This window comes from Petaurus breviceps, unplaced genomic scaffold (assembly GCF_028583685.1).
Source record: "Petaurus breviceps papuanus isolate PSGF00001 unplaced genomic scaffold, PetGlider_PUasm1.0 139, whole genome shotgun sequence".
NCBI classification, from domain to species: domain Eukaryota; kingdom Metazoa; phylum Chordata; class Mammalia; order Diprotodontia; family Petauridae; genus Petaurus; species Petaurus breviceps.
In genome coordinates this window covers 7,134,573-7,161,517 of record NW_027185697.1, presented here as the reverse complement: position 1 = coordinate 7,161,517, position 26,945 = coordinate 7,134,573, and the positions used below count along the sequence as shown (strand labels likewise).

The 26,945-nt window shown below is 38.3% G+C and overlaps 2 protein-coding genes across 4 annotated transcripts in view; one reads left to right on the top strand and one right to left on the bottom strand.

Moving 5' to 3' along the window:
* Positions 1-26,945, top strand: part of CTNNA2 (catenin alpha 2) — a 1,588,763-nt gene that overhangs the window by 307,326 nt on the left and 1,254,492 nt on the right. The gene's annotated exons all lie outside the window — the stretch shown is intronic.
* LOC138144555 (large ribosomal subunit protein uL16-like) lies at positions 20,059-20,903 on the bottom strand. Its single transcript, XM_069065900.1, has one exon. It carries the CDS (start codon positions 20,813-20,815, stop codon positions 20,171-20,173), a length of 645 nt encoding a protein of 214 aa, XP_068922001.1. The 5' UTR covers positions 20,816-20,903; the 3' UTR covers positions 20,059-20,170.

Below are 26,945 nucleotides of genomic sequence, written 5' to 3'. Positions count from 1 at the left end.
CCCAGTATGCTTAGAGAAATGATTCAGCCACTTGCATCTATCTTTAGATATGTGACCATTTCTGCATAGTCTGTGTCTAAGTTGATGACTTGTCCTGGGGAAGATTATTACTTTTAAGAGGATACTTTTGCTTCAGTCAAATTGTAGGTGTACTGAGGAGACTTCAGATGGAGCTGTGGCATTTTGATCAGATGCTGATTTCATTGATGTGGGCGTTTTTGGGGTTTTTTTCCCCCTTTAAACCAGTATAAATCTAAATGTACAATTGCCTTCTCATCCCATGTAAAAATCAAGCACATCTTTCTGTAAAATATCTACAAACGATTCACTCAATATACTGGAGGTTTTCCTTTGGTTATTTTAATATTTCTTGGTTGTTATTGTGGCCTATTAGTTGTTCTCAGTCTTACTAACTAACAAGTGTAACTCCTCATCCACTTGTCATATCACATGACATGTTTCCCACAATTATACTTCAACTTACAAGTTCACCTCTCATCTGGATGCATCACATTGGAAGTACACTTTGTCCCTCTGGCCCCTTCCTTTGATTGACTGCTTCTTCCCATTAGCCACCCTTTTAAGAACAGCCCTCAGATGGGTTACATCTTTATCCCTCTCTGGACTCCCCTCAACTCTCCAGCCTTTTCTTCTATGCCCTATAAAGGGGTGTCTTCTGCTGCCTGCTTTCATCTTCCTTTTATTTGCTATCTCTATTAGAACATAAACTCCTCGCAGGCAAAGGCTTGTTCTATTTCCATTTGAATTCTTAACAGTTAATACAGTGTCTGGCACTTAGTTGGTGCTAAATAAATGTTGCATTTGTGCTGTCTTTTATGTCACTTCACAAAGCAAGATTTTTCTTGTTATATCTTGCACCTTCTCTCCACTCATTACAAAACTTCCAAATATATGTTTACATAATGCATCTTTGATTGCATCAATATTATTTATCTACCCAATGATGTATATATGTAAGAAAAAATAATGATATATTTAGATTTTTGACTCTACCAGGAATGATTTTGTTCAATGTAATATTAACTGAATATTTAAGCATTGCTATTTTAGAAGGAGGTCAAAACTGGCATAGTCTTCCCATAACTTGGGACATATACCTACTCTCAAATCATTTCAGGTAACATTTGAGGTAAGTAAATACTAGTGAGGAGAGTATGGTAGTATATCACAAAGATTATTTAGTATGAGCAGGTGAGATTTATACCAGAAATGCAGGACTGGTTCACAAGTAAGAAAATTACCAGAATATTTGATTATTTCAATAGCAGTAACAACAAAAATTATATGATTATATCAATACATGCACAAAATCATTCAAGAAAATAAAATTCACATTCCTATGAAAAAAACATAAAGCATAGGAATCATTGAATCCTTTCTTAAAATGATATGTCATATCCATCTAAAAATAAGAGCAAGCATTATCCATAATGATGATAAACTTGAAGCCTTCACAATAAGCCCAGAAGTGAAGCAAGGATGTCCATTATCACCATTATTATTCAATGTTTATTAGAAATGATATCTATAGCAAAAAATACACAAAAAAGAAATTGAAGGAGGAAACAAAACCATTGTTCTTTGCAGCTATTTGATGGTATACTTAGAGAACCCAAGAGAATCAACTAAAAAAAATACTTGTTGAAATGATAAACAACTTTAGCAAAGTTGCAGAACATAAAACAAACACACATAAATCATTGGTACCTGTATATATTGCCAACAAAGCCCAGCAGCAAGAAATAAAAAGAAAAAAATTCCATTTAAAATACCTACAGACAATATAAAATACTAAGAGTCTATCAGCCAAGATAAATGCAGGAAATGTGAACAAGGCATCTAAACAGTTGGAAAAATTTTCATTGCTCATAGGTAGGCTGAGTTAATATAACACAAATGACACTTCTACCCAATTTAATTTGCTTATTCAGTTTCATATCAATAAAATTACCAAAAACTTATTTTATAGAGCTAAAAATATAACAGAATTCATCTGGAAGAACAAAAGGTCAAGCATATCAAGGGAATCAATGGAAAAAAGTGTGAAGGAAGAAGGCCTTAGGAGTACCTGATTTCAAACTATATTGCAAAGTAATAATCATCAAAACAATCTGGTGCTATATAAGAAATGGAGTATTGGATCAATACAAAGTAATATATGACCACAATGATCTGGCATTTGATAGACACAAAGATCCAAACTTTTGGGACAAGTACTTATTACTTGACAAAAACTGAAGAGAAAAATGGAGAGCAGTTTGGCAGAAACTAGATTTAGACCAACATCTCCATATATAACACATCATATGCCAAAACAAAGTCAAAATGGATAAATGATTTACATGTAAAGGGTGATATTATACGTAAATTAGGGGAGCATGAAAAAATGTACTTGTCAAATATATAAATTATTGAAGCATTTATAACCAAACGACAGAGATGATCACAGGAAGTAAAATAGGTAATTTTGACTACATTAAATTAAAAAGCTTTTGCATAAGCAAAACTGATGCAGCCAACATTAGAAGGAAAACAAGAAATTAGTGGGGAAAATTATAGAGGTTTCTTTGATAGAGGCCTTACTTCTCAAATATATAGGGAATTGAGCCAAATTTATAAGTAATAAGGGCTATTCTACAGTTGAAAAATGTTCAACGGATATGAATAGACAATATTTAGAAGAAAGTAAAGCTATTAATAGTCACATTAAAAATATTCTAAATCACTACTTATAAATGCAAATTCAAACAACTCTGAGATGCCACCTCACATCTGTCAAATTTACTGACATGATAGAAAAGGAAAATTACAAATGTTGGAGGGGATATGGAACATTGGAACAGGAATGTGCCATTGGTTGAGTTGTAAACTAGTCCAATTATTCTGAAGAACAATTTTGAAATATGAGCAAAGAACTATAAAACTATGCATATCTTTTGACTCAGTAATATCACTACTAGGTTTGTATTCCAAAGAGATCAAAGAAAAGGGAATAGGACCTTTTGTACAAAAGTATTTATAGCAGTTGTTTGTGGTGACAAACAATTGGGAATTTTTGGGATGGCCACAAACAGGTCAGAGACTAAACAAGTTGTGATATGCGATTATAATGGAATATTATTTTGGTATAACAAATGATGAGAAGAATGAATGGCTTCAGGAAAACCTGGGAATACATTATATGAACTGGTGCAAAGTGAAGTGAGCAGATCCAATGGAGTAATATCAAAATTTTAAGGATGATTAACTATAAAAGACTTTGTCACCCTGGTCAAGAAAATGATCCAAAACACTCCCAAGAGACCCTTGATGAAAAAATGTTATCAATACCAGAGAGAGAATTGATGAACCCTGAATGCAGAGTGATACATAATTATTCACTTTATTTTCCTTAAAGAAATTTTTTAGTGAGTTTTCTTTTACAACATGGCTATTATGAAAATACATTTCACATATATTCACATATGTAACAGATGTCAAATTACTTCTCAAGGAGGGGAAAAAGGGAAGAAGAGAATTTGGGGCTCATTTTTTTTAAAGAAAAGAATTTTAATATTTTTATATGTAATATGGAAACATTTAATGAAACACATTTTAAGTTAAAAAATTCATTCAGTACCGTTACCCATACAGGAAAAAAAAAACAAAAAACTGATGAATTCTTGTTACCAAGCTATGTCATTCACTTGGATGGTTGAAGCCTCAGTTGGTCCATCAGGATGCACATCTGGAACATGCCATTGTAGATGATGCATTAGACTCAGAAATTAACAGGAGCAAGAACATAGGCTGCTTTCCATCCTACTGAGGAGCCGGCACAATGTTGTCAATGATCCTTAACTGTTCCCTGACAAAATCTTTCACTTTACCCACCCTTATTCTTCCTGTGACCACTTTGATGTGGATTACAGAATGCCTTAGTCTCTGAATAATCCAGCAGATGACCTAAAGGACAATTGTGTGATACGTGGGAAACATATCTTTTCCTTGTCTTTAAGAAATGAAGCAATTTGCTCATCTACACAGAGAAGGTATTTAAATTCCATTTAATTGGTTGCCAGGCCAAAGTCTCCTGATTGGCAATGGCCCAAGTCCTCAACAGCAGTTTTATTAATGTGAGTTCCATAGAAGATTCCGTCAGTAATATCCCAATAGCAATTCCATCAGTAATGGGTTTTCATTACATCCGTTTTTAATTCACACAAAGAGAGTCTTAAGTCCTGAGGTGAGAGCCTAGAATAAGAGCATGGAGGGGAAGATGCGATAAAGGAAAAGCTGGAATCAGGGTTGGTCATGCTCCCCCCCGCCGCGCCTCCCTGTGGTCTCTAGTGGAAATGCATGTCCCTCTGTTTGCCATTTAAAGCCTTTCACAATCTGACTCCAGTTTATATTTCAAAGGATATCACGAATTATTTCACTTTATATACTTAAGTCCAGGCAAACTGTGTGGCTTTGTGTTCACCTCACTTAATATTCCATCTCCCATCACCATGCCTTTACACAGTGTCTTGTTTGCATGGACTTCACTCTTCACCTCCTCTCATTTGAATCCCTACCTTGCTTCAGGGATGAATTTAAATCCTACCTCCTATGTAAGACTTCCTGATCCTCCCAGTTTTTAAGGCCTTCTCCCAACTTATTTTTATTTACTTGATATATCTTTCAGTAGCTCCTTGAGGGTAAGAGTTTCTTCATTTTGGTCTTTCTATTCCCCATTGCGTAGCATGGTGCCTGGCACAGAGTGAGCACTCAAGAAACATCCATTGATTGCTTGAACTGGTCCTTAGGCCAAGACAGGAGGGATATGGGAGAGCTCAATAATGTCCTTTTTGAGAATTAGTTCTTGGATATAGCACCCCAAGCTTTGCTGAGCTAGCTATCACAAGCATTAGCTGGTGTACAGCATGTTTGATTTAGATCACCTTCACCCCAGTGTTGTTACTTGAGGCAGTTGAAGCTCATGGGTTTTCTAGAGAGGGGCGAGTTCTTGTGTAAATATGGTTAGTTGGTTTCTTATCTGAGGTATTATTGACATAGATATACTATATATTCATAGACAGCAAAGGTGCACATGTGCTATCTATTAAATATATACACACAGTCTGATAAAATCATATGTACACAATCATATATTTATATGTAATACACACATATGTGTATACACATATGCTCATATATATGTACATGTATTCTGCACATGTATATATTTTTATATGTTTGTTTTCTACATTAAAGGAATTGTGTGTAATATATACATATTGATTATAGACAAAATATATACATATAAGATACACATATTTATTATACATTTATTTATACACATGCATATTCTGACACACATACACACACCTGGTCTGAACTTGGTCTGACCAGATCTTTAGCACTGATCCATTTATTATTCCAAGGGCTGGAGATAGATTTTGCTTTCATAATGGACATATCATATCTGTCACATTTATTCAGCATTATACATACACATATATCATCATTGGTTTCTTTTGTATCCTATATGTTCTCTGCATTGAAATACTTTATTCTAAGATGTAGTCTTTAGAAGACATCAGATTGCCAAATGGTTCATGACTCAAAAAGAATAAGAATCCCTGTAATATAGGGATTTCTGTCAATATCAAACATGGAAGAAAAGCATAGGGTATATGGGTGGGGAGCTTATGATCTTGAAGCCATATGTGGCCCTCTAGGTCCTTGGGTGTGACCTCTTGACTGAGTCCAAGTTTTACAGAACACATCTTTTTATTTAGAGGATTTGTTTTTTTAAGTTTGGTTTCAGTCAACTGATTGCAACCCAAGGACCTAGAAGACCACATGTGGCTTTGAGGCTACAAGTTCCTCACCCGTGGAAGTTTCTAGAAAATAGAGGGTATCTACTATCTAAAGCAGAGGTAGCCTGTTTCAAATGGGTATTATGGTTTGTAGAGAGGCCCATGAGATTTTTGGATTGTCAACAACTTTTAATAAGTCAGGTCACTCCTTTTGATCCATGTTTATCTTGACAATTGAAAACGAAGTCTTGACATCTAAAGGAATACACCATTATTAGAAAAAAGAAAGGGATATCCATGCTGTTATCCTGCACTTCTACTCTTGTATCTATTTCAACCTATTTCTCATTCTTGTAGCTTGTCTACTCCCTGAAAAAGAAATGTGCACAAGCACCTACTGTGTGCCAGGCACTACACTCAGCACTTTAAAATATTATTTTGTTTAATTCTTACAACACACCTGGGAGCCATAACCATTATCCCCATTTTGCAGATGAAGAAACTGAAGAAAGCCATGTTTAAGTGACTTGCCCAGGTTTGTAGATCATAAATTTCTGAGGCTGGCTTTGAATTCAGGTCTTCCTGACTCTAGATTCAAAGCTCTGTGCACTGTGAAATGGTCTAGCTACCTCTTAGAGATTTTGACTTTCAAAGAAGCTTATTAAACAGACTAGTGGTCCTGGACTATCAAGATATCCAAGGCATCTGTCAGGACTCTTCCAGTTGCTTTTTAGGAGATCAGGGGAAACTTGGATGATGAGAAGGGCAGTGGCAAGAACCCACCTGCTTCTCCAAGATCTATAGTTTACTCAGAGTCAGGGGAAGGAAAACTTCAAATGGAACCAAATATCCCTATTCACCTCCCCCTACCCACCTAGGTCTTCCTTTTCTAGACTAAACATTCCCTAGATCCTTCCACTGATCCTTATAAGACATGGAATGAAGACACTTAACCATTCAACCATTCAATCAATAAATATTTGTTAATCTCCTAATATGTGTCAGGCACCATGCTAAGCATTGGGATAAAAAAAAAGAGGCAAAAGATAGTCCCTATCCTCAAGGAGCTTACAATCTAATGGGGAGGCAACATGCAAACAAGCTATATACAGGATAAACAGGAAATAAAGAGGGATAATACTGGAAGTAAGAGGAGTTAGGGAAGCCTTCTTATAGAAGGTGGGAAGTTAGGGAGGTCAGTAGTAGAAGCGCAGGAGAGAGAGCTTTCTAGTTCTAAAAGATAGCCAGAAAAAAATTCCCAAAGGCAAGATATGCAGTGTCTTGTTTGGGGAAGTCAGAAGGCCCATGTCATTGGATCAAAGAGAGGAGAACAAGGTGTAAGAAGACTGGCAAAGTAGGAGAAGGCTAGGTTTTGAAGGGATTTGAATGCTAGTCATAGGGTATTATATTTGATTTTAGTAGGGAGCTACAGCAAGTTGTAGAGTAGGGTGGTGATATGGTTCGATGGAGTACTTTAGGAAAATCACTTTAGTAGCTGAATGTAAGGTGGATTGGATTAGAGAGACGATAGAGGCAGGCAGGCTCACCACTAGCTATTGCAACAATCCAGGCATGATCTTAGTATGCTCCAGTATAATAATGTGCTTCCTACCTCCCCACCAACCTTTCTAATGAGGTGATAAATAGAGAAGAGAGATACAGAGAGTTATAGAAATTCCTAGAAGAGGAAAAAAATCCATCCAGCACTCCTTGGGAAGAGTAAATTGTGGGGACGGTAGGGTTTTAATAGGTAGAGTTAGGGGAGAGGGCATTTAAGGCATCAGAATGTTATGGAGATGAGTGTACGATTGTATGGATCCAGTGTAATCACTGGATCATAGAGTAGATGAGGAGGATGTAAAGTCTAAGAAGATTGGAAAAGGTGTTTGTGGGGAGAAGAGGTCATGAAAGGCTTTGAATGCCAAGGAGAAGAATTTTATTTGGAATCCTGAGGGTGATCCAGGGAGTCACTGGAACTCATTGAGTAGGAAGGTGGTGATGTGATCACATGATCAGATCTGAACATTAGGGAAATCATTGTGAAAGCTCAGTGGAGGACAGACTGGAATGGAGAAAGATTTATGAAAGCTAGACTTATTTGCAGACTCTTCCAATAGCCCAAGTGCAAGGTGATGAGGACCTGCACCCAGGTGGTGGCAGGGTGAGAGAAGAGAAGGGGAAGATGTGCGAGATGTTATGAAGGCCCAGTTGCTGAGCCTTAGTAACAGATTGGATATGATGGGTGGGAGAGAGTGAGAAGTAGAAAATGACATCTGGGCTGTCAACCTGAGAGACCTGGAGGATGAGCACAGTTTTGGACATGTTGAGTTTGAGAAGTCCACAAGACATATGTCCCTCCCTCACTTCTTAGTCTATCCCCTCTGACCTGACTCTGCTTTCCTTCCATCACTGTTTGACAGAAGAGGAAACTGAGGGTATGGAAATTAAATGACTTGCTCATTGTCACATGGATGATCTAATGAGAGGCAAGATTGGAACACAGGTCCTTCCACTACAGAGCTAGTGCCTTTTCCACTGTCCTATATACAGCTTCCACCCAATAATTATTTAAACAGTTCAAGGCACTTTCTTCCATATCTGAAGCTTCCTTCCTTCCTTCCTTCCTTCCTCCCTCCCTCCCTCCCTCCCTCCCTTCTTCTCTCTTGTGTCAACCCCCTGAAGGCTCAGCCTTGGGTCACCTGCATCATTGGCTGCATTGGTTCCTAATCTTGACTTGCTGGACCTTCCTAAAGGAAGTTAAAGAATCAGAGAATTTCTTTCTTGCAGGTCAGTAAGATCCACTCTAACTTGATTTTGCTCACCTCAGTGAGCCCTGATTACTGCGTGACTATTCTCTAATTTACATCCAGCCATCCACACTTTTTCCTTTCTCTCCCCATGACCCTGCCCCTCCTCCCTCCCAATAGGTTCCTTGAAATTCAGCCTTACTGAGAAATTTGAGGCTCTCATGGTGTATCAGCAATGCCATATTCACAATGCCTATAGAGATTACACATATGCTGATATAATTATCCATCACAAAATACATCATGCTTGCCATATGGGGGAATAAACTAGAAAATTTATTAAGATACCAAAAGACTGAGTCCCAAAACCAGAAAGTGAAAGCCATCAGAGTAGTTATGACATTGGCACAGGTAGATAAAGTAGAAAGCACCCACATTTTCAAGCCTTTAAAACAGAACAGGCTACCTCAGGCAAAGGTCCTCCTCTCCCCACTCACAACAACCACCCAGCCTCCGGGAAGCACGCTCCCAGCAGCTCCGGCCCCTGGCAGTCCTCAGCAGGAGTCCTTAGCAGAAATTCTGGCTAAGTCAAAAAGGGCTTTGCGCTGCCACTGCCTCTGCTGCTGCTGCCGCCGTCGCCACCACCACCAGCCACCGCAGGAACGCTAGCTTGGCTTCCGCTTCCTCTTGCTCCGCCCCTTCCTGCTACATCAGCAAGTCCAACGGGGCATGGAAGATCTTTAAATCCCATAACCCTTACACATGGTTACATATTTAATAGGAACTTGCCTATTTGCTCTTTCCCTGAAATTAAAAACTTGACTTGGGTCTCCCTAATGATTATAAATATACAAACACAAATAAAATGCTTTTCAGTAAGCCTTTTGTTGTTGTTCAGTTGTTTAGTTGTATCTAACTTTGCAGTTCTCTTTGCAGAGATACTGGAGTGATTTGCCATTTCCTTCTCCAACTAATTTTATAGATGAGAAAACTGAGGGAAACAGGGTTAAGTGACTTGCCTAGGGTCATAAAACTCTTATGTGTCTGAGGCCAGATTTGAACTCAGATCTTCTACATCTAGGCCTAGCACTCTAGCCACTCTTCCCCTAGCTTCCCTCATCCCTCATCGATTTTACAGAACAAGAAACTGAGGTTGACAGAGGTGATTTGCCCAGGGTCCCAAGCTAGAAAGTCTGAAATAGGATCAACACTCACATCTTCCTGATTTCATAATCAGCACTCTATATACTACATCACCTGACTTCTTTCTATATTCACCTTTGAGGAAATTGGACTCTATGTGGCAGGGGCAAGCAGAGAGTATATATTGTGGTGAGGAATTCCTAGAAGGAATACAGGCGTGGCTATCCCCTATGTGTTCCTCATGCATGTTGGTAGGGGAGAACATATAATTCTTGCGTGTTTATGTTGGTCTTCCTTCCTCAACTGCCTGTTTCTGTAGGAAATGAAATGTCAGACTGTGAAGAAATCATCATCAGTTGTACATCCCGATTCGAGAAAACCCATACTTGACAAATAAAGGAGTTTCAAGGTTACTGTTTATATTAGGCATCTATTCTTTACTTGTCTTCTTCACTCTGCAGGATTACAGAATTAGTCCTTTAAGTAGCCTTCAGCTGATTATAGAATGATTTACCTATGGTTATTCAAGATCACATCATTTCATAGAATCAGAACAGCCACAGCATACTCCAGATCTCAGTAGAACAGTTCTTTGATTAATCTTAATATTTATTCCCTCAAATTGCTATGTCTGAATGGAAGAGGGTTGTTTTTTTTTTTTTGCAGAGTATTGACCAGTGAAACCCTGATCTGTTTCCATGTCCTTTTTTGCCTTTTGTCCAGAATCCTGTTTGTAGTAGGCCTGTATTCCCTTAACACATGGGCATGTTGTTGACCTTTGTGTTCATGCCTGGCATCCATAATAGTTATGCTGTGGAAGCCTGGAAGTAGGCTTCAAAATTCCCAGCCTATGTTTTCCATGTTGTATACATGTGAAAACCTCATCTCTAGGCGATATTTGCAGATTAGTACCTTTGTGTGGGCATGTGTGTATGTGTGTTACGTGTTTACATGTATGCTCACTTCTTTTCCTCACAAGCTCTTCAACATTTTTCCTTCCTTCTTTCTGGTTGGATTCTGCAGATGTCCAAAGCATAATAATAAGTTTGAATTGAGCATCAGTATGTCCAACATGATTTGGATCCATCACCTTTTGGAGGTGCCATTTTGAGGCAAATCCTCATTTGTTATTTTCTCTGTCTATACATCCAGTCACACAGAGATATGTTGTACCATTTGTAATCTATTCTCAAGGTAACTGAATGCTTGTCATGACCTTGTTGTATGGGTCCTATTTATAAATTTTATGTGAAATAGAATACATAGGTGTGTCTCTGAATAAACTATCAAATGTTCTGGGTCTGCTATATAGGACAAGTCCCAAGTTCACTAAATAATAATTCTGCTGTTCTGTAGTATACTTAGGGCAGCTAAATAGTGCAGTAGATAAAGCACCAGGCCTAAAATCAAGAAGACATATATTCAAATCCCTCCATAAACACTGCCCTGTGACCCTGGGCAAGTTATTTTATCTTTTTTTGCCTCAGTTTCTCATGTGTAAAATGAGATGGAGAAGGAATTGTAAATCACTCCAGTATTTTGGCCAAGAAAATCCTGAATGGGTCACAAAAAGTCAGACAGGACTGAAATTGACTGAACAGCAACAGTATAGTTAATATGGATTGTGCAGTGGTAGCAGTATATGTCAATTTTATAATTGGCAAGAGAAGATAGTGATGGCAGCCAATCAAGAGATGCCAATGGTAAATATAGTTGGAAATAATAAAAAAATTTATAGTTCTAGTTTAACTTTTAGGGCCTTGTTTTTTTTTTTTTTTAACAGTACCAGCAAGGCTTGTAGAGAAATGAATTAAAATGATGAGAGTGACAGATTAGCACAGTGCAAATAAAGTCATATGATACTCTCTAACATCCTTTAAAGATAAATGGTGCCATTTTATTTTACCTCATCTTTTGATGATAGGTACTCTAGAGAAGTTGTTTATGAAAAACCTTTTCATATGCATCAGTGATGTTCAGTGCTAATGGGAAAAATGAAGTATTTTTTTATTTTTTAAAATAAAAGTTTAAAGCAAAATTAAATCTTGAAATTCCATAGCATAGTTGTAATCAGAGATTTTGTTATGTTAGAGAGTCTTTCTTTTAAAGGCAAAAGACTGGTAATGAATTTCAAACATCTGATTTTCCAGTGGTGAGGCAAACGGTTAATGACATGCTGAAGGGTATATTAAATAATGGGTTTGGAAGGTGCTGAAGAACTCTTTAGAATCTTACTTTTGAATAAAGAGGAGAAGTAAAGAATAGGAAATTAGAACCTACATTATTAAACCAAATCACATGGGCTTATTAAGACTCTAAAAAAAAAAATCTTAAAATGGGAATCTTGGCCAAACAAAGCAAATAGATTGGAATACAAACTATGGCAATTAAAGTCTATGCAAATGCAATTATGCATAAAATGAAGAAAACTAATGTAAAACAGCATAATCTAAAACTTTTGCATTCTTCACTATATCACATCTAGATGACAAAGTGGGTTGACAATTGTTACTTTCCCAATTTTGCTTAATGATCTTTATTTTACTTATGGAACCCAATTAAATAACATTCATGAATCCTTTCTCCTATCATTATCTCTCTTTAGACTTGAAGGTTCTTGAAGCAATGCCATTTGACTATTTTCACAGAAGGGAAAGGTGTGCCACTTTGAAATATTAATAGAATAAAAAAACAGTAACACACATATGTGTGTATATTATTATATACATATATATGACTGTGCATATCCATATATGTTTTATAAATAGTGAGCATATATGTACATTTGTCTGTATACCTATATATCTCTGTATAAAATGAATATTACTCCTTGCTAAAATATTATTGAGATCTCTACATCACCACAAAAAATTATACATTAATAAGTGTTAGAAGAATATTTATTGAGTTTTTACCATGTGCCAGGACCTATACAAAACACTTATAACCTGTCCCTGTCCTCAAATATCTATGATTCTAATGAGGGAGACAGCATGCAGACCCACTACGGACATGCAAAATATAGATAAAGGAGATCCATGACAAAAGACAGGGAAGACACTAAGGTTAGGGAGAACCAGGAAAGGCCTCTTTTAGAAGGTTGGGGTTTTAGGTGAATCTTAAAGACACTAAAGGTGGATGAGCAGCCCTGGAAAGGCACTGGAAGTGCTATTTCTCCCTGAATACCCCATATACCCCAGGTTGAGGGTAACTGACACACCTCACATATAAGTCAAGACGTCATCCCATGATGTCACTGGTCCTTTTCACAAACAAAGGATGAACAACAACAGCAAAGGCCAAGGAAGTTAGCAAGCATAGGTAAAGAAGTTGAACTTTGTAGGCATGAGTGACAGCCAAGGAAAAGGCAAGGAGAGTAATAAATTAGTGTCTTAAAAGTACAAAATGTTCCGACTACATTTAAAATGGAATATAGTGTTCAAGTAAGGCAAATTGGCCAGTGTAATTGGATCATAGAGAATGAAGAGGGAGGTAAGGCTTAAGGAGAATGGAAAAGAAGGAAGTGATTTGGGGAAAGACTCAAGGTAGAGAGACCAGCTGGCTGCCTTTTGTGCTGGTCTAGGTGAGAAGTGATGAGAGTCTTGTACAGTGCTGGGAGAAGGGAGAGAAGAGAGACTTCTCAGGGAGGAAGTGATTATGTGGAGTGAGTGCCAGTGCTACCCTTCATATTAACAAAGGATTTTGAAAGAAGGGAGAGGTTTAGATGCACAGAAAATCTCATCAACATTTTGAACTTTTGAGTATTTCAGAAAGTTAAAGTTTACATAGAGCTTTGAATTTGTGGGATTTGGGTATTTTTAGTTTGGGCATGGAATTTTTTTTTTGGAGGGGGTAAGGTAGGGCAGTTGGGGTTAAGTGACTTGCCCAAGGTCAAATGGCCAGTTTTTGTGTTAAGTATCTGAGGCTGGATTTGAACTCAGGTCCTCTTGATTCTAGGGCCCATGCTGTATTCACTGCTCCACCTAGCCTCACCCAGGCATGGAATTTCATTGGTCTACAGCTAGGTCTACAGCTATTGGTCAAACTCTTTCTGCCATCACAGGTTAGCACCTTTCTACAATGGAAAATAGAGATTTGCCCAGAGCACAGATAGCTTGTGACTCACTGAAGGTCACACAGGATATCTCTGAAGTGGGATTTGAATGAAGATATATCTGCCACCAAAATAGTTTCTCCGTCTATTTTGAAAAGTCATCTCTCCTATGTATATAGAAAAACATGCATTTATACCTATATATGTACTGTGTACATTTATGTACATGTATGAGCACATATACATATATTGTATACAGTATACCACATACACAAACATACATACACATATATTTAATAAACATATACAAATATATGAATAGGAACAGGATACTTCTGTGATGCAGACTGGATATGTCCCCTCCCAAGTAGGGTCCTAAGCTCTAGGCTCCTGCTGAGACAAATACCACTGCCATGGGTCTGGTCCTTATCTGTCTGTTGGTGGCCGTTGGTCATTATGAGAGAGGTAGGCCCTTCTTCACAATGATTAACCTGCTCAATAATAGCTATGGGGACTGGACTAGCATCAGGTCTCATGGGTGGTTTGACAGACTCTATTATTCTCAAGGTTCTTGGCTTTGGGTTCTTAGCCTTTTTATGTGAGATTCTGGAGGGAAGATAGTGGTCAAGATGGTGCTTTTGTCTTGACCGTCGGTCATATGCTGCCTCCTCTCCCTCTCTGTGTAGGTGTCTCTCCCTCTTGAAATCAGGAGACTGCCTCCCAGGTTAGAAATAACTATCTCAGCATCATTTTGAGTTAACTTATTCTCAGTGGCAGTAAGTCAAGGCAGAAGATACAGTCAGATGAAACTGAGAGTATCAGGGATACTGGAAAATGCCTGAGGACCTGACTCTGAATACTGGTATATGCCAAGTGCCTTGCACATGGGCATGTGTGCATGTTTATACGTGTTTTTATACACAATTGTATGTACACACACAGAAACCAATATACATGCATGCAGCATTTTCCCTTTATATATGCACATTTCTATATAGTTAGACATGTTTGTAAAATGCCTTTTGCCCTTTACATGTAGAAAACAAACATATACAAAAAGCACTTGAAATAGACCTCTCTATTTGATCTTCACACAATTTTTATAGTCAGGCTGGTAGCAGAAATACTATAATCCTATTTTACTTAAGCAAAAAGAAAACAGCTCCAGTTTATACATCTAGTGAGCAGTGAAATGGAATGTATCTTGTAATCCCCAGTCCATTCCAAGATCACTTCCCGTTTGATGTCATCATTAAGCCCTTTCCTGATGAATTATCCCCTGCCCAAGCAGCTATCATTCACTGCAAATACTCTGTATTGATTTCTCATGTATCCTGGATTTTCTGTCCTATAGATATGTTATTTTCCTCAGGAGAATGTAAGCTCTTTGAGGGAAGGGGCTGATTGCATTTTGTGGTTGCATCCCCAGAATATTATAATGCCTGGCCAATGATAATGTTTGCTGACTTGAAATGATTTCTCTAAGTTTTCAAAGGGGCTGTTATGTGGAATGATCAGTGTTGTTTTACTTGGCACCATGGAACAAAATGAGAAACAATGGGTGAAAACTATGGAGAAGAAAATTTTGGGTTTACATGAACAAAAGTTTCTTAGCAATTAGAGCCAAAAAAATAAATGGGCTAAGTGAACAGTAAGTTCAACACCAATCCAGGTCTTTAAGAGGGGACTGAATGATGACTTGGCCCAAGTGTTAGAGAAGAGATTCACCCATGGGTATGCACCTGCAGATGCCATCTCTGAGTTCCCTTCTGACTCTAAACATCCATGTTTCAATTTCTTATTATCACAGGATGATAGAATCACAGATCCAGAGTTGATGGGCACCTCACAGATCATGTAGTCCAAGCCCCTTCTTCCCCTTATTTAACAAATGAGGAAACTGAGGCCAAGAGTAGTTAAGTGATTTGCCCAAGGTCAATTGAATGTTAAGTGGCAAAGCTGGGATTTGAATGACTTGAATGTTTTTAGTTAGAGCCTAAATCTCTATTTGTTTCATGTGACGCAGGAGATATATGTATGTATACACACATATTCTCTTCAACTATGCTCATACTGAGAAAAGTCTCATAAGTTACAATTATTGTTTTTCATGTAGGAATGTAAATAGTTCAATTTTAATAAGTTCCTTGTGATTTCTTTTCCCTGTTTACCTTCTCATGCTTCTCTTGCTTCTTGTATTTGAAAGTCAAATTTTCTGTTCAGCTCTGCTTTTTTCATCAAGAATGTTTGAAAATCTTCTATTTCATTGAATGATCATATTTTCCCCTGTAGCATTGTACTCAGTTTTGCTGGGTAGGTGATTCTTTTTTTTTCCCAAATGCTTTATTAAATTATAGTTTGCATCATTCATTTACACAAGATTTTGAGTTACAAATTTTCTCCCCATTTTTCCCCTACACACCACCACAAAATAGTGATGCCACTGGATATCCCCTCCTCCAATCTGCTCTCTCCCATATCTTCTCCCATACCACCTCTGACTTTCCAATAGGGCATGGTGGATCTCTGTGCCCCAGTGCCTATATATCTTATTATCTTATTTCCCAGTTAGATGTAAAATAATATTGATAAGAGTGTATATATATAAACATTTGTTTTTAAAACTTTGAATTCCAGATTCATTCCCTTCCTCCCTGGTCACCCACCATTACTGGGAAGATAAGCAATTCAATATCAGTTGTACATGTGTAACTGTGCAAAACATTTCCATAAGGGACATATTGTGAAAGACTGACTATATTTCCCTCCCTCCTATCCCACCTCCCACTTGTTCTATTCTCTACTTTGATCCTGTCCCTTTTCAAAAGTGGGTGCTTCCAACTTCCCTCCCCCCTCCCCAGCCTACCTTCCCTTCCATCATCCTCCTTCTCATCCCCTTCCCCACTACTCTCCTTTAGGGTGAGATGCCCTATTTAGTGTGTATGTCATTCCCTCCCTAAGCCAAATTCAATGAGAATAAGGTTGACCCCATTCCCTTTTGCCTTCCTGTTTTTCCCCTCCATTGAAACCATTTCCCCTTGCCTCTTCTATATGAGATAGTTTGCCCCATTCTGTCTCTCCCCATCTCCTCTCATTATATTCCTCTCTCACCTCTTAATTTCACCTTTTAAGTATCATCCCTTCCAACTAAATTGGTTCTGTACCCTCTATCTGTGTATATTTGTACACACATACACACACACACATATATACACACACACATTCACATATATATTCATACACATATATACTCTCCTATGTAGACAAAAATATGTATGTGTATATATATATATATATGTGTGTGTGTGTGCATATGTGTGTGTGTGTATTCCCTTCAATTATTCTCATACTGAGAAAAGTTTCATAAGTTACAATTATTGTTTTTCTATGTAGGAATGTAAATAGTTCAACTCTGATAAGTTCTTTATGATTTCTTTTCCCTGTTTACCTTCTCATGCTTCTCTAGCTTCTTGTATCTGAATGTCAAATTTTCTATTCAAGTCTGGTTTTTTCATCAAGAATGCTTGAAAGTCTTCTATTCCGCTGAATGACCATATTTTTCCCTGAAACATGATACTCAGTTTTGCTGGGTAGATGATTCTTGGTTTTAATCCTAGCTCCTTTCACCTCTCGAATATCATATTCCAAGCCCTTTGATCCCTTAATGTAGAACCTGCTAGACCTTCTGTTATCCTGATTGTGTTTCCACAGTACTCAAATTGTTTCATCCTGGCTGTTTTTAATATTTTATCCTTCAGCTGGAAACTCTGGGATTTGGCTATAATATTCCTAGGATATTTCTTTTGGGGATCTTTCACAAAAGATGATTAGTGAATTCTTTCAATTTCTATTTTGCCCTCTGGTTCTAAAGTATCAGGGCAATTTTTGCTTGAAAATTTCTTGTAGGATAATTTCTAGGTTCTTTGTTTGTTCATTTCTCTCAGGTAGCCCAATAATTTTAAAATTATCTCTCCTGGATCTATTTTCCATGTCAGTGGTTTTTCCAATGAGATATTTCACATTGCCTGCTATTTTTTCATTTGTTAGGATCTGTTTTATAGTATCTTGATTTCTCATAAAGTCATTAGATTCCATTTGCTCCAATCTAATTTTGAAGGAATTATTCTTTTCAATGAATTTTTGAAATCCCTTTTCCATCAGGCAAAATTGGTTTCTAAGGTCTTTTCCTCATTGGCTTTTTGGGCTTCTTTTGCCATCTGAGTTAGTCTATTTTTTTTTAGCTGTTATTTTCTTCAGTCAGACTGTTGATACTCTTTTCATTATTTTCTTGCATTATTCTCATGTCTCTACCCAATTTTTCCTCCACTTCTCTTACTTGATTTTAAAACCTTTCCTGAGCTCCTCTGTGGCCTGTAATTAGTTCATATTTTTCTTGAAAGCTTTTGATGCAGGAGTTCTGACTTCACTGTCTTCCTCCTGTTCCATGCCTTGATCCTTTTTGTCCCCAAAAAAGGATTCTATGGTCTGTTGTTTCCTCTGCTTGTTCATATTGCCAGTCAATTGCTTGAGTTTTGAAAAGGTTACCCACTAAGAGGGTTAGGGTTGCTCTGGAGAACCCAGAATACCAACATACTGGGTCCTGGTGAATGAATTTGACTCGAGTCTTCTCAGCCAAAGGAAAGTAAAATTTATTAAAAGTTCTCTTGCATTAGACACAGAGTAAGTCTGTGCTAGGTCATTCTATTGTATTCTCACTATTCTATGGCATTCTATGGGGCTCTCACTCTTTCATGGCACTCTCTCACCACATGGTGTGCGATGGGCATTTATATGCAGAAGGTTGTGGGAGGAATCTAGGGGTGGTCTAGAGGAAGAGTTTGTAGATGGTCTTCAGGAAGAGTTAATGAGGTTAATGAGTGATTAAGGCTTGGAAGTAACTGGAGGCTACAGACAATGGTGGGCTAGACCAGTTCAAGGGTGTATTGATGTTTTGATAGGCTCAAGGGTGGGAAGTAGATGAACAATGGAGGGCTAGGCTAGTAACTAGACTAGTAGTTAGCTATTAGTAACTAGGCTAGAGGTCTGGGCCCAGCCACAATGTAAGGCTTATTTCCTCATGCAAATGCCTTATCAAATGAGACAATTTAATCAAAAGTCCAAGGGAGGTTCCGAGAGCCTGTACCTCAAGGACTCAAGGAGAGGTAGAGGGGGCTCCCAGAGACCATCCATGCCTCATCAGTAATCAACTTTGATTGATTAACAGGTAATGAGAGAGAATTAATATTAGAAAGAGATGGGCCTATTCCAAACCACCCCTAGTCTTGGGCAATCTAATCAAAACTTTATCCCCACCTAAACCTGAGTAAGAAACAATGGACTTCCCCACCCAGGTGGGGGCTGAACAAGATGGAGGAGAAGCTTGATACAATCTCATTATTAGTAATGTCTTTCAGATACTGACTTGGCTTAGTAGAGACTAAGATTTCAGAAAGGGGTCAATCCTGTATTTTCCCAATATTAATAATTAATTATTTAATAATTATTTCTCTCAATACTAATCACATTTCAAAGAAATTTTATACAAATTTTCCTTCTCATTTGACCACTTCCTTTTTTTACCCAAGATGTATTAATATTGTCTGTGTATAAATTTTTCAGAGGCAAGTTCTTTCTTCTGTTGTAAACAGAATGTTATGTTCCTTCATTTACTTATTTTTTAAGGTGGCCCCATTCCAACAGAATCTCTTCTCCTCATCCTTTCCCGCTCTTCACACTGGCTATTATCTCTCCTCCTCCTTGCCTTTAGCCAATCCCATTGCTTAATTTTTAAATTTCATTTTTTGTATCCATAAAGGATTTCTCTCACTCTTAACTATCCATCATCTCTTTCTGTTCATTCTAGACCCTCATTCTCTGATTCATGACCCCTATAATTATGTGGTCTCTCTATTCTCTGTATTCTTCATGCAATCACGACTTCCAAGGTATCCATTTTAGGCTCACATCTCCAAGCTCTTTCTGCCACTGCCTTGTCGGGCTTGCCCCATGCATTCCCCTTTTCCTTTGTGTCTCACTTCCAGGACAATGTCAATAATTGCAGTTGTCAGAGAGGATACTGCTTCATTGTAGGCCCCTTCCCCACTAAATCCATGATTTTGCAGCCCACTACAGATCTATGCCCTTCTTTGATGCCCATTTTTCTACATTTGCTGGAAATCTCTCCTCTGTGTCTATGCTTCCCAACTCCTTCAGGTGCCAGTTGCTCTCTAGAACCTCTAACTTTCCCCTTCCCAGGACAAGTAGACTTTTCAAGCACCAAATTCCCCAGGCTTCATTCAGGTAAGATTCCTTCACTGGTGATCCTCTTCACCCATCAGTGTTTTTTTTTTTTTTCCAGTTAGAAGGTAACATGTCTACTTTATTTATGCCTGCAAAAAGGTAGACGTCACAGCACACACCCCTCAGGAGTGGAGTGCCCGCCATTTGTCCAAGGGGCCCCGGCTGGGGATGTACTTAACTCCACAGCCATCAGGAATGAGTCGCTTCTCAGTTATCATATCCTCAAACTCATCAGCATTGAATTTGGTGAAACCCCATTTCTTGGAGATGTGGATCTTCTGGCGGCCAGGGAACTTGAACTTGGCTCTACGCAAAGCTTCAATCACATGTTCTTTATTCTGGACCTTGGTTCGAATCGCCATAATAACTTGGCCAATGTGCACACGGGCTACAGTGCCCTGGGGCTTCCCAAAGGCTCCCCGCATGCCAGTCTGGAGCCGATCAGCCCCAGCACATGACAACATCTTATTGATGCGGCTGACATGAAAAGGATGCAGCCGCACACGAATATGAAAGCCATCCTTGCCACAACTCTTCACCATATACTTGTTGGCGCAGATCCGAGCGGCCTCTAAGGCTTCAGATGACAGCTGTTCATATTCATCTGACACCAGGTGGCCACACAATGGAAATTCATCCACTTTCGCTTTCTTTCTACCAAGGTCAAAGATTCTTATCTTGGCATCAGGAACTCCCCTGCAGAAACGGGACTTCGGATACGGCTTATTTTTACAGTACCTATAACAGCGGGCGGGACGACGGCCCATGGCGCCAGCGCCAGCAAGGACTGTATCTCGCCGCAGGGAAAGGGACGCCGCGGCGTCTGCGTACGCCTTTTATAGGACGCCCGTCTCCACCCCACGCGACCATAGAGTTCCCGGTTTGGGCGTGCCGACGCTCTGGAACTTCCGTCTGACCATAGAGAAGTTACGCCATGGGGCCTGCGCACTCGGCCTGGGGAGCGGCCATCTGCGCAGAGGGGGTCGGGGCGCGTGCGTCTCAGTAAGGGAGAGGCCACCCATCAGTGTTAAGCTCCTTATTTTCCCCTCCACCAAATATCTGTCTTCACCCATAAGAGTATGTGTCAGTTGAACTCTCTCTCACCTCCAAAGAAATACCTCCATTCCTCCCTTTTCAATCTTACCCACTCTCCTATATGCGCTTCTCTTTCAGGGACCACAGAGGTCACCTTCCCTTCATTGCCAGCCCTTTATTTGACCCCAGCACATCACTCACTCCCCCTGCTCCCTCCACCCTTTATGGAACTCCCCATATTGTAATATAATTCTTCAAAGAAGCATGTGTGTATAGGCTGGATGTCACCAGGTTCTGTTCATAATGCCTCCTGTCTGCCTCTAGCATTCACTGTTACCTTGACCAGATTTTCACTTTCACCACTGCCTCCTTTTGTACATTTAGAAAAAAAAAAAATCTTACTTTCCTTGTTGTCACTGTTACTGTTGCTGTCCTTGTTTCTTGCCTGCTGCATTTATTCTTTTCTGATTTCTGTTGTTTGAGGTGTTCGAGGGAAATAATCTCTTCAATTCTAGTTTTCTTTCTAAAAATGTTTTAAACTCTTTTTAGTATTAAACATATCTCTCTCTGGCTGTCTCTCTCTCTCTGTCTCTGTCTTCTCTGTCTCTCCTTCTCTCTATCTCTCTCCCTCCCTCCCCCCTTTCCCTCCTTACCTCCCTCTCCCTGCTCTCTCTTTGTATGACTAAGCTCGGATTTGCAGGATAAGTAACCCTGGACTGACTAAATCTTGAGCTCCGTTGCTCTTCAGAATACATTATTCCATTACCTTGCTCTTCCTCTCCTGAGTATAGAATAGTCTTGTATATGAATGATCTTTCCTTTATATTTGAAGGTCTTTCTCCTCATGGCTTTCAGAACTTGTTTCTGAATTAAATTGTTAAATTTAACACTGTGTGTCTTGAAGTTTGCAACCTTGAGGGTCCCCCCCCCCCCCCCTTTTGGAGAAAATATGTGAATTCTTTTTATTGAAATTTCATTTTCTATGTTTAGAATTTTGCAGCACTACTCTTCTATATTTTCTTTCATTGTAGTGTTAAGGTTTTTTGTCTCATCACATTCTCCTTGGAGAATACAATCTTTATGTTGTTTCTGTGCATCATATCTTTAATTTCAATATGTTTTACTTGCATTGGCAGAATATTTTCTTTTAATGTTATTGTGTGTGTGTATGTGTGCTTTTCTTCTTCTAGGTTGTCCTTCACCTCTATAAATTGCATTCCTAATCTATTGTTCTCTTTTTTTCTTTCCTTGGTTAGGCTTCCCATCGCAGATTCAAATTTTTCTATTCTGCATATTATTTTTGTTGTATAGGATAAAAATTCTCTTCTCATAAATATAATTCCTCTTTTAAAACACTCAGGAATAGTGTGTTATGACTCTATCTTCTCCTAAAATTCCATAGGTTCTTCTCTCTTATATGATTTTTCTTTACTTTGTAATATTTATACACAAGTGCTTAGCTATATTTACCAGATTAAAAAAAAGGTCATATTACCTTCTATTGTAATTGTTTTCCTATTGATTTATCTATTTATGTTCAAGATCCTTGCATTTTCTTGTTCCTGAAATCTTTAGTACTTTCAGTCTTTTTTTCTCTTTATTTTTCTTATCACTCATTTCCTGACTCCCTCCCCTCTTATCATGTTTCCTAAGGGGTTGAATCTCAATTGCCTCAGCCTCCTCTTGATGCTGGGTAAGTAATGATTTACCAGCCTAGATTTTTGCCCCAACTGACTTTTGGGTGATCAGAACTAGTCCCCGTTGAATAAGGTGCTTTTCTCCTCAGGCTTGGTGGAGTGCTTCTTAGCCTCCTACACTCATCATATTCTATCCCTCTTTTCCCTTTCTCTGACCCAGCATTATCAGTTCAGTGATGCTTTCCCTGGCACTGACAATTCAGAAATTTCCAGTGCCAGTATTTCCAAGTTGCTATCCCTGGAATGTTTATGCTTCTAAAGGACTGTAGCCCACCTGGCTGTTGAGGCCCAAGCAAACTCTCCTCAGGACTGGAGGGGAGTAAGGACTGGGGTGCAGAGCTATGTTTTTATATGATCCTTTCATGGCTTTGGGTCTGGTAGTATAGCCACACGGCTGTTAACACGGGAGCTATAGGCATACCATGTCCTTTTTTTAAACCTTCTTTTGGATTATAAGTATCCTGGAAAATTTAGACAACTGAAATTGAATTATCTTGAACTCATAATTTCTGTTTTGAAGTTTTGAGAGGTCATGGGGATCAGAGAAAATGTTTAGCCAGACATCTTGTTTCTCAAGTGGTCAGAAATTCTCATTATCTTTTAAATGGGGAGATAAGACTAGATCAAGGGTTCTTAATTTGGGATCTGTGGATTTAAAAATAATTCGTGGTAGCCATATTTCAACATATTGCCTTTATTTGTAATCTTATGTATTATATATTTAAAAACTTTATTTTAAGAAGTAACTTATAGAGTCCATGAGACTCTGCCATAGGGTTCCATTCCACAAAAAATAAGCAGCTTGAGAACCCCTAACCTTGATGATACTATGATCTAAGAATCCTTTCAGTCATAGTGAAACATCTCAGAATGTACTATAGTCATAAACTAGTAGGTGGCAATTTATGGGATAACATTTCAGTCATACCAAATGAGGAATGTCCAGTACTAATATATCCTTGAAATTGTTCATTGGTTCATCATTCTATAAATTTAAGAATGTATAGATTTCTCTTTTTTGTGACATTTTAAAAGCTTCAGAGTTAAGAAAATGGTTGTCACTTACTTTTTCTTTTCAATTTGAAGGAGCCTAGAAATGATATTGGTTTTGGATGGGGAAAAAAAAGTGGTGAGTTGAATATAATAACACTTGATAGCCAAGGACTAAGAGATGGACTACTCTTATTATTTGGACCCTTTCCTTTGATTCAGCTTTAAGATTTCCATCAGAGGAAAAGCTGTTTCTTCACAGAGCAACAGAGTATTATAGTTAATGCTTTTCCAACTCCCTGGCCTGCACACATAGTAGTTCATTTTGTCATTTGTCTGTTTTAAGGGATGTACTGAGTTCACCCTCATGGGCCCCAAAGGCTGGATGACCCCTTATTGAGGAGACTGGAGAAGGGATTCTTATTTAGTACCGTGTGGATTAGGTGCCCCTGGAGAGACTTTCTATAGCTGAGATTCTATGACATGTTGTCTTTTTGCCAAATTTTTAGAACAGGTCACCTTCTACATGTTATAATCCCTGCTGTTTTCTCTATCCATTGCTTTGTCAATTCTCTTACTGAGACTTCTCAATTCCATAGTTTTTATCATTTAATGAGGACAATGCCTTTCAAGTACCCTTCTAAATGAAGTGTTATTTCAGCAGCTGACATCATCAGAGCAGTCTTCTGAACTCTAAACTGTGACTGGTACATTTTAGAGAAACATGAGAGTTTGGGGGTAAAAACTCTTCTAAAGCAAATTTTATTTTATGGGTCTGTTTTTAGATTTTTAATATCCTGCCCTTTGGATGAACAGCTTCAAGGTCCAGATCCAATAAAAATCTAACATTAAAGGAAAGATCTGAAACAGCCAGAAGAGAGTATGTGGTATTTTCATTCAAAATTACTGTACTTAACCTTGAACTCTATATTGTATTCCTGGGAGGTAAACAAAGCCCCATTTCTCTTTGCTGGCCTAGTATTATGAAATAGTGCCTTCTACTGGCATGTGCTGCAGTTGATCCCAATGGAAGATGACTTCAGGAGGTCCACAAAGGAACTTCCCTCCACAATTCCATTCCTGGGGGATGTATTATTCATTTCACATGGCTTAAAAAGCAAATGTTGTACAAGAGATAACATACATGTTCACACTAAGATATAAGTGGTTGATATCAGAGTCTTTCCTGAATGATCTAGAGGGAAAGCAAAGAAGATACTAGGTACTTTAAATGGCCTGGGCAGGGTGATGACAAAGGAGTTTGTTAGTCATGTGGAATGAGTTTGGGGGCAAAGGAAAAGGAACAGGAAGGCACAGGTGAAAGACAGACTTAGTTCTGTCTAGAACTAACCCAGTTCACTCAATGACTATTTTGAAATATGGTTTTAAGTTTCTTTCTTCTCTAAATACATGCCAACTTGTCAATGTCCCTTCTAAAACTTGGCGCCAGGAACTGATATTCTAAATTGAATTTCATCAGGACAGAATGAAAGTATCACCTTCACCCCCTAGAAATGAATCTTCTGTGAGTAATAACAGCACACATTCATTGCCTATAGCCTAAATTGTCATCTTTTCTTTTTTTATTTCCATGGATCTTGTTGCCCACAAATACCCTCTTGATTTTTGGAAGATGTGCTTCCTGGTCACGTGCCTCCTGTACTTCTGTAGTTGATTGTCTGATTCTAATTACAGGGCCATACATTTTTTTTCTTTTTTCAATGCTGTCCCATTAATACAGCATGTTAGCTCTCCCTTCTACTTTAATTTTGTCCAGATATTTGTTAAGTAATCCAAATCATCAGTAAGGAATATTGACCAAAAAAAGATTGAGGAAAGAATCCAGGGACTTTCCACTGTTCTCTCCTGGGGACCTCCTCTTAAGAGAACATCTCCAATACAGATGGATTTTTTGTTTTATGGGGAGAGAATCAACATTTCCATAGGACCTACTATGTTCCAGTCGCTGTGTTTAGTTTTCTTTTTTTTAACCGATACTATTTCATTTGAACTTCATGACAACTCTGCAAGGTAACATTCTAATGCTATCCTTATTTTACAATTCAGGAAACTGGGGTAAACAGAAGGATTACACAGCTAGTCAGTGCCTGAGGTTGGAATTGAACTCAGGCCTTCCTGCCTCCGCATATATTGTCTCCTGCCAGTACTATCTTCACTGTGCCACCAGCTGCCCCTCTTGTGTTTGAACATTGTTTGAACATTCAGTAGTTGCTGGATTAAAAGTTGTCTTTCCTTGTCCAGCCTATATATTGAAGAGGCAGTATTTTATATTGGAACTAAAATTGGAAAGATCTATGTGTTAGTCACTGTGATAACACTCACTGAGTGTGTAATTTTGAGTAAGGGACTTAACTTCTTTTATCATCCTTTATGACAGCAAGAGTAACAATACTGGTACTGTGCACTACATTGGAGTGTTGTGAAGAAAGTGCTTTGTGTATCAATGTGAGCTATTGGCACATGGAAGCACTTGACTAATTTGTTGTGCAATCATTTCAGTCCTGCCCAACTCTGTATGATGCAAATTATGTTTTTCTTAGCAAAGATATGGGAGTGGTTTGCCATTTCCTTCTCCAGCTCACTTTACAGATAAGGAAACGGAGGCAAACAGGCTTAAGTGACTTTTCTAGGGTCACACAGCTAGTAAGTGTCTGAGGTCATATTTGAACTCAGAAAGATGAGTCTTCCTGACTCCAGGTTGGGCACTCTATCTTGGTGCCACCTAGCTGCCCCTTGACTGACTTACTGATTTTGAAATTATCAATTGATTTTCACAAGGCCACTGAGTAATGCATTTATTTAAATTGCATGATTATATGTATAAACTTTAAATACCATAAAGCTGAATACATTTAACAATAACCATTTTGCAAGAAATATAAAATCCCATAAAAATTGAACCTCTTTTTATATACCTTGTCATATTCAATTATGCAAACAAGGGAAGTTCTTAGCTCCTTTCGGGCCTTAAGGATACATTTTCATTTCCATGGCTGCTTGTATCTTGTCTTATTCTAACACCATATTAATCTACACAGCTCTCATTTAGAATCACCGTATACTGGACTGTATGTGTCTAACAAAAACCTTACCCTTAAGAGGCAAGTTTTGAATTTATAGATCCTAGGATTACACAGTGATCTCGTGGTGGAGT

Coding starts and splice junctions, on each gene's coding strand:
- LOC138144555 (XM_069065900.1), bottom strand. CDS start 20,815: ATGGGCCGTCGTCCCGCCCGCTGTTATAGGTACTGTAAAAATAAGCCG.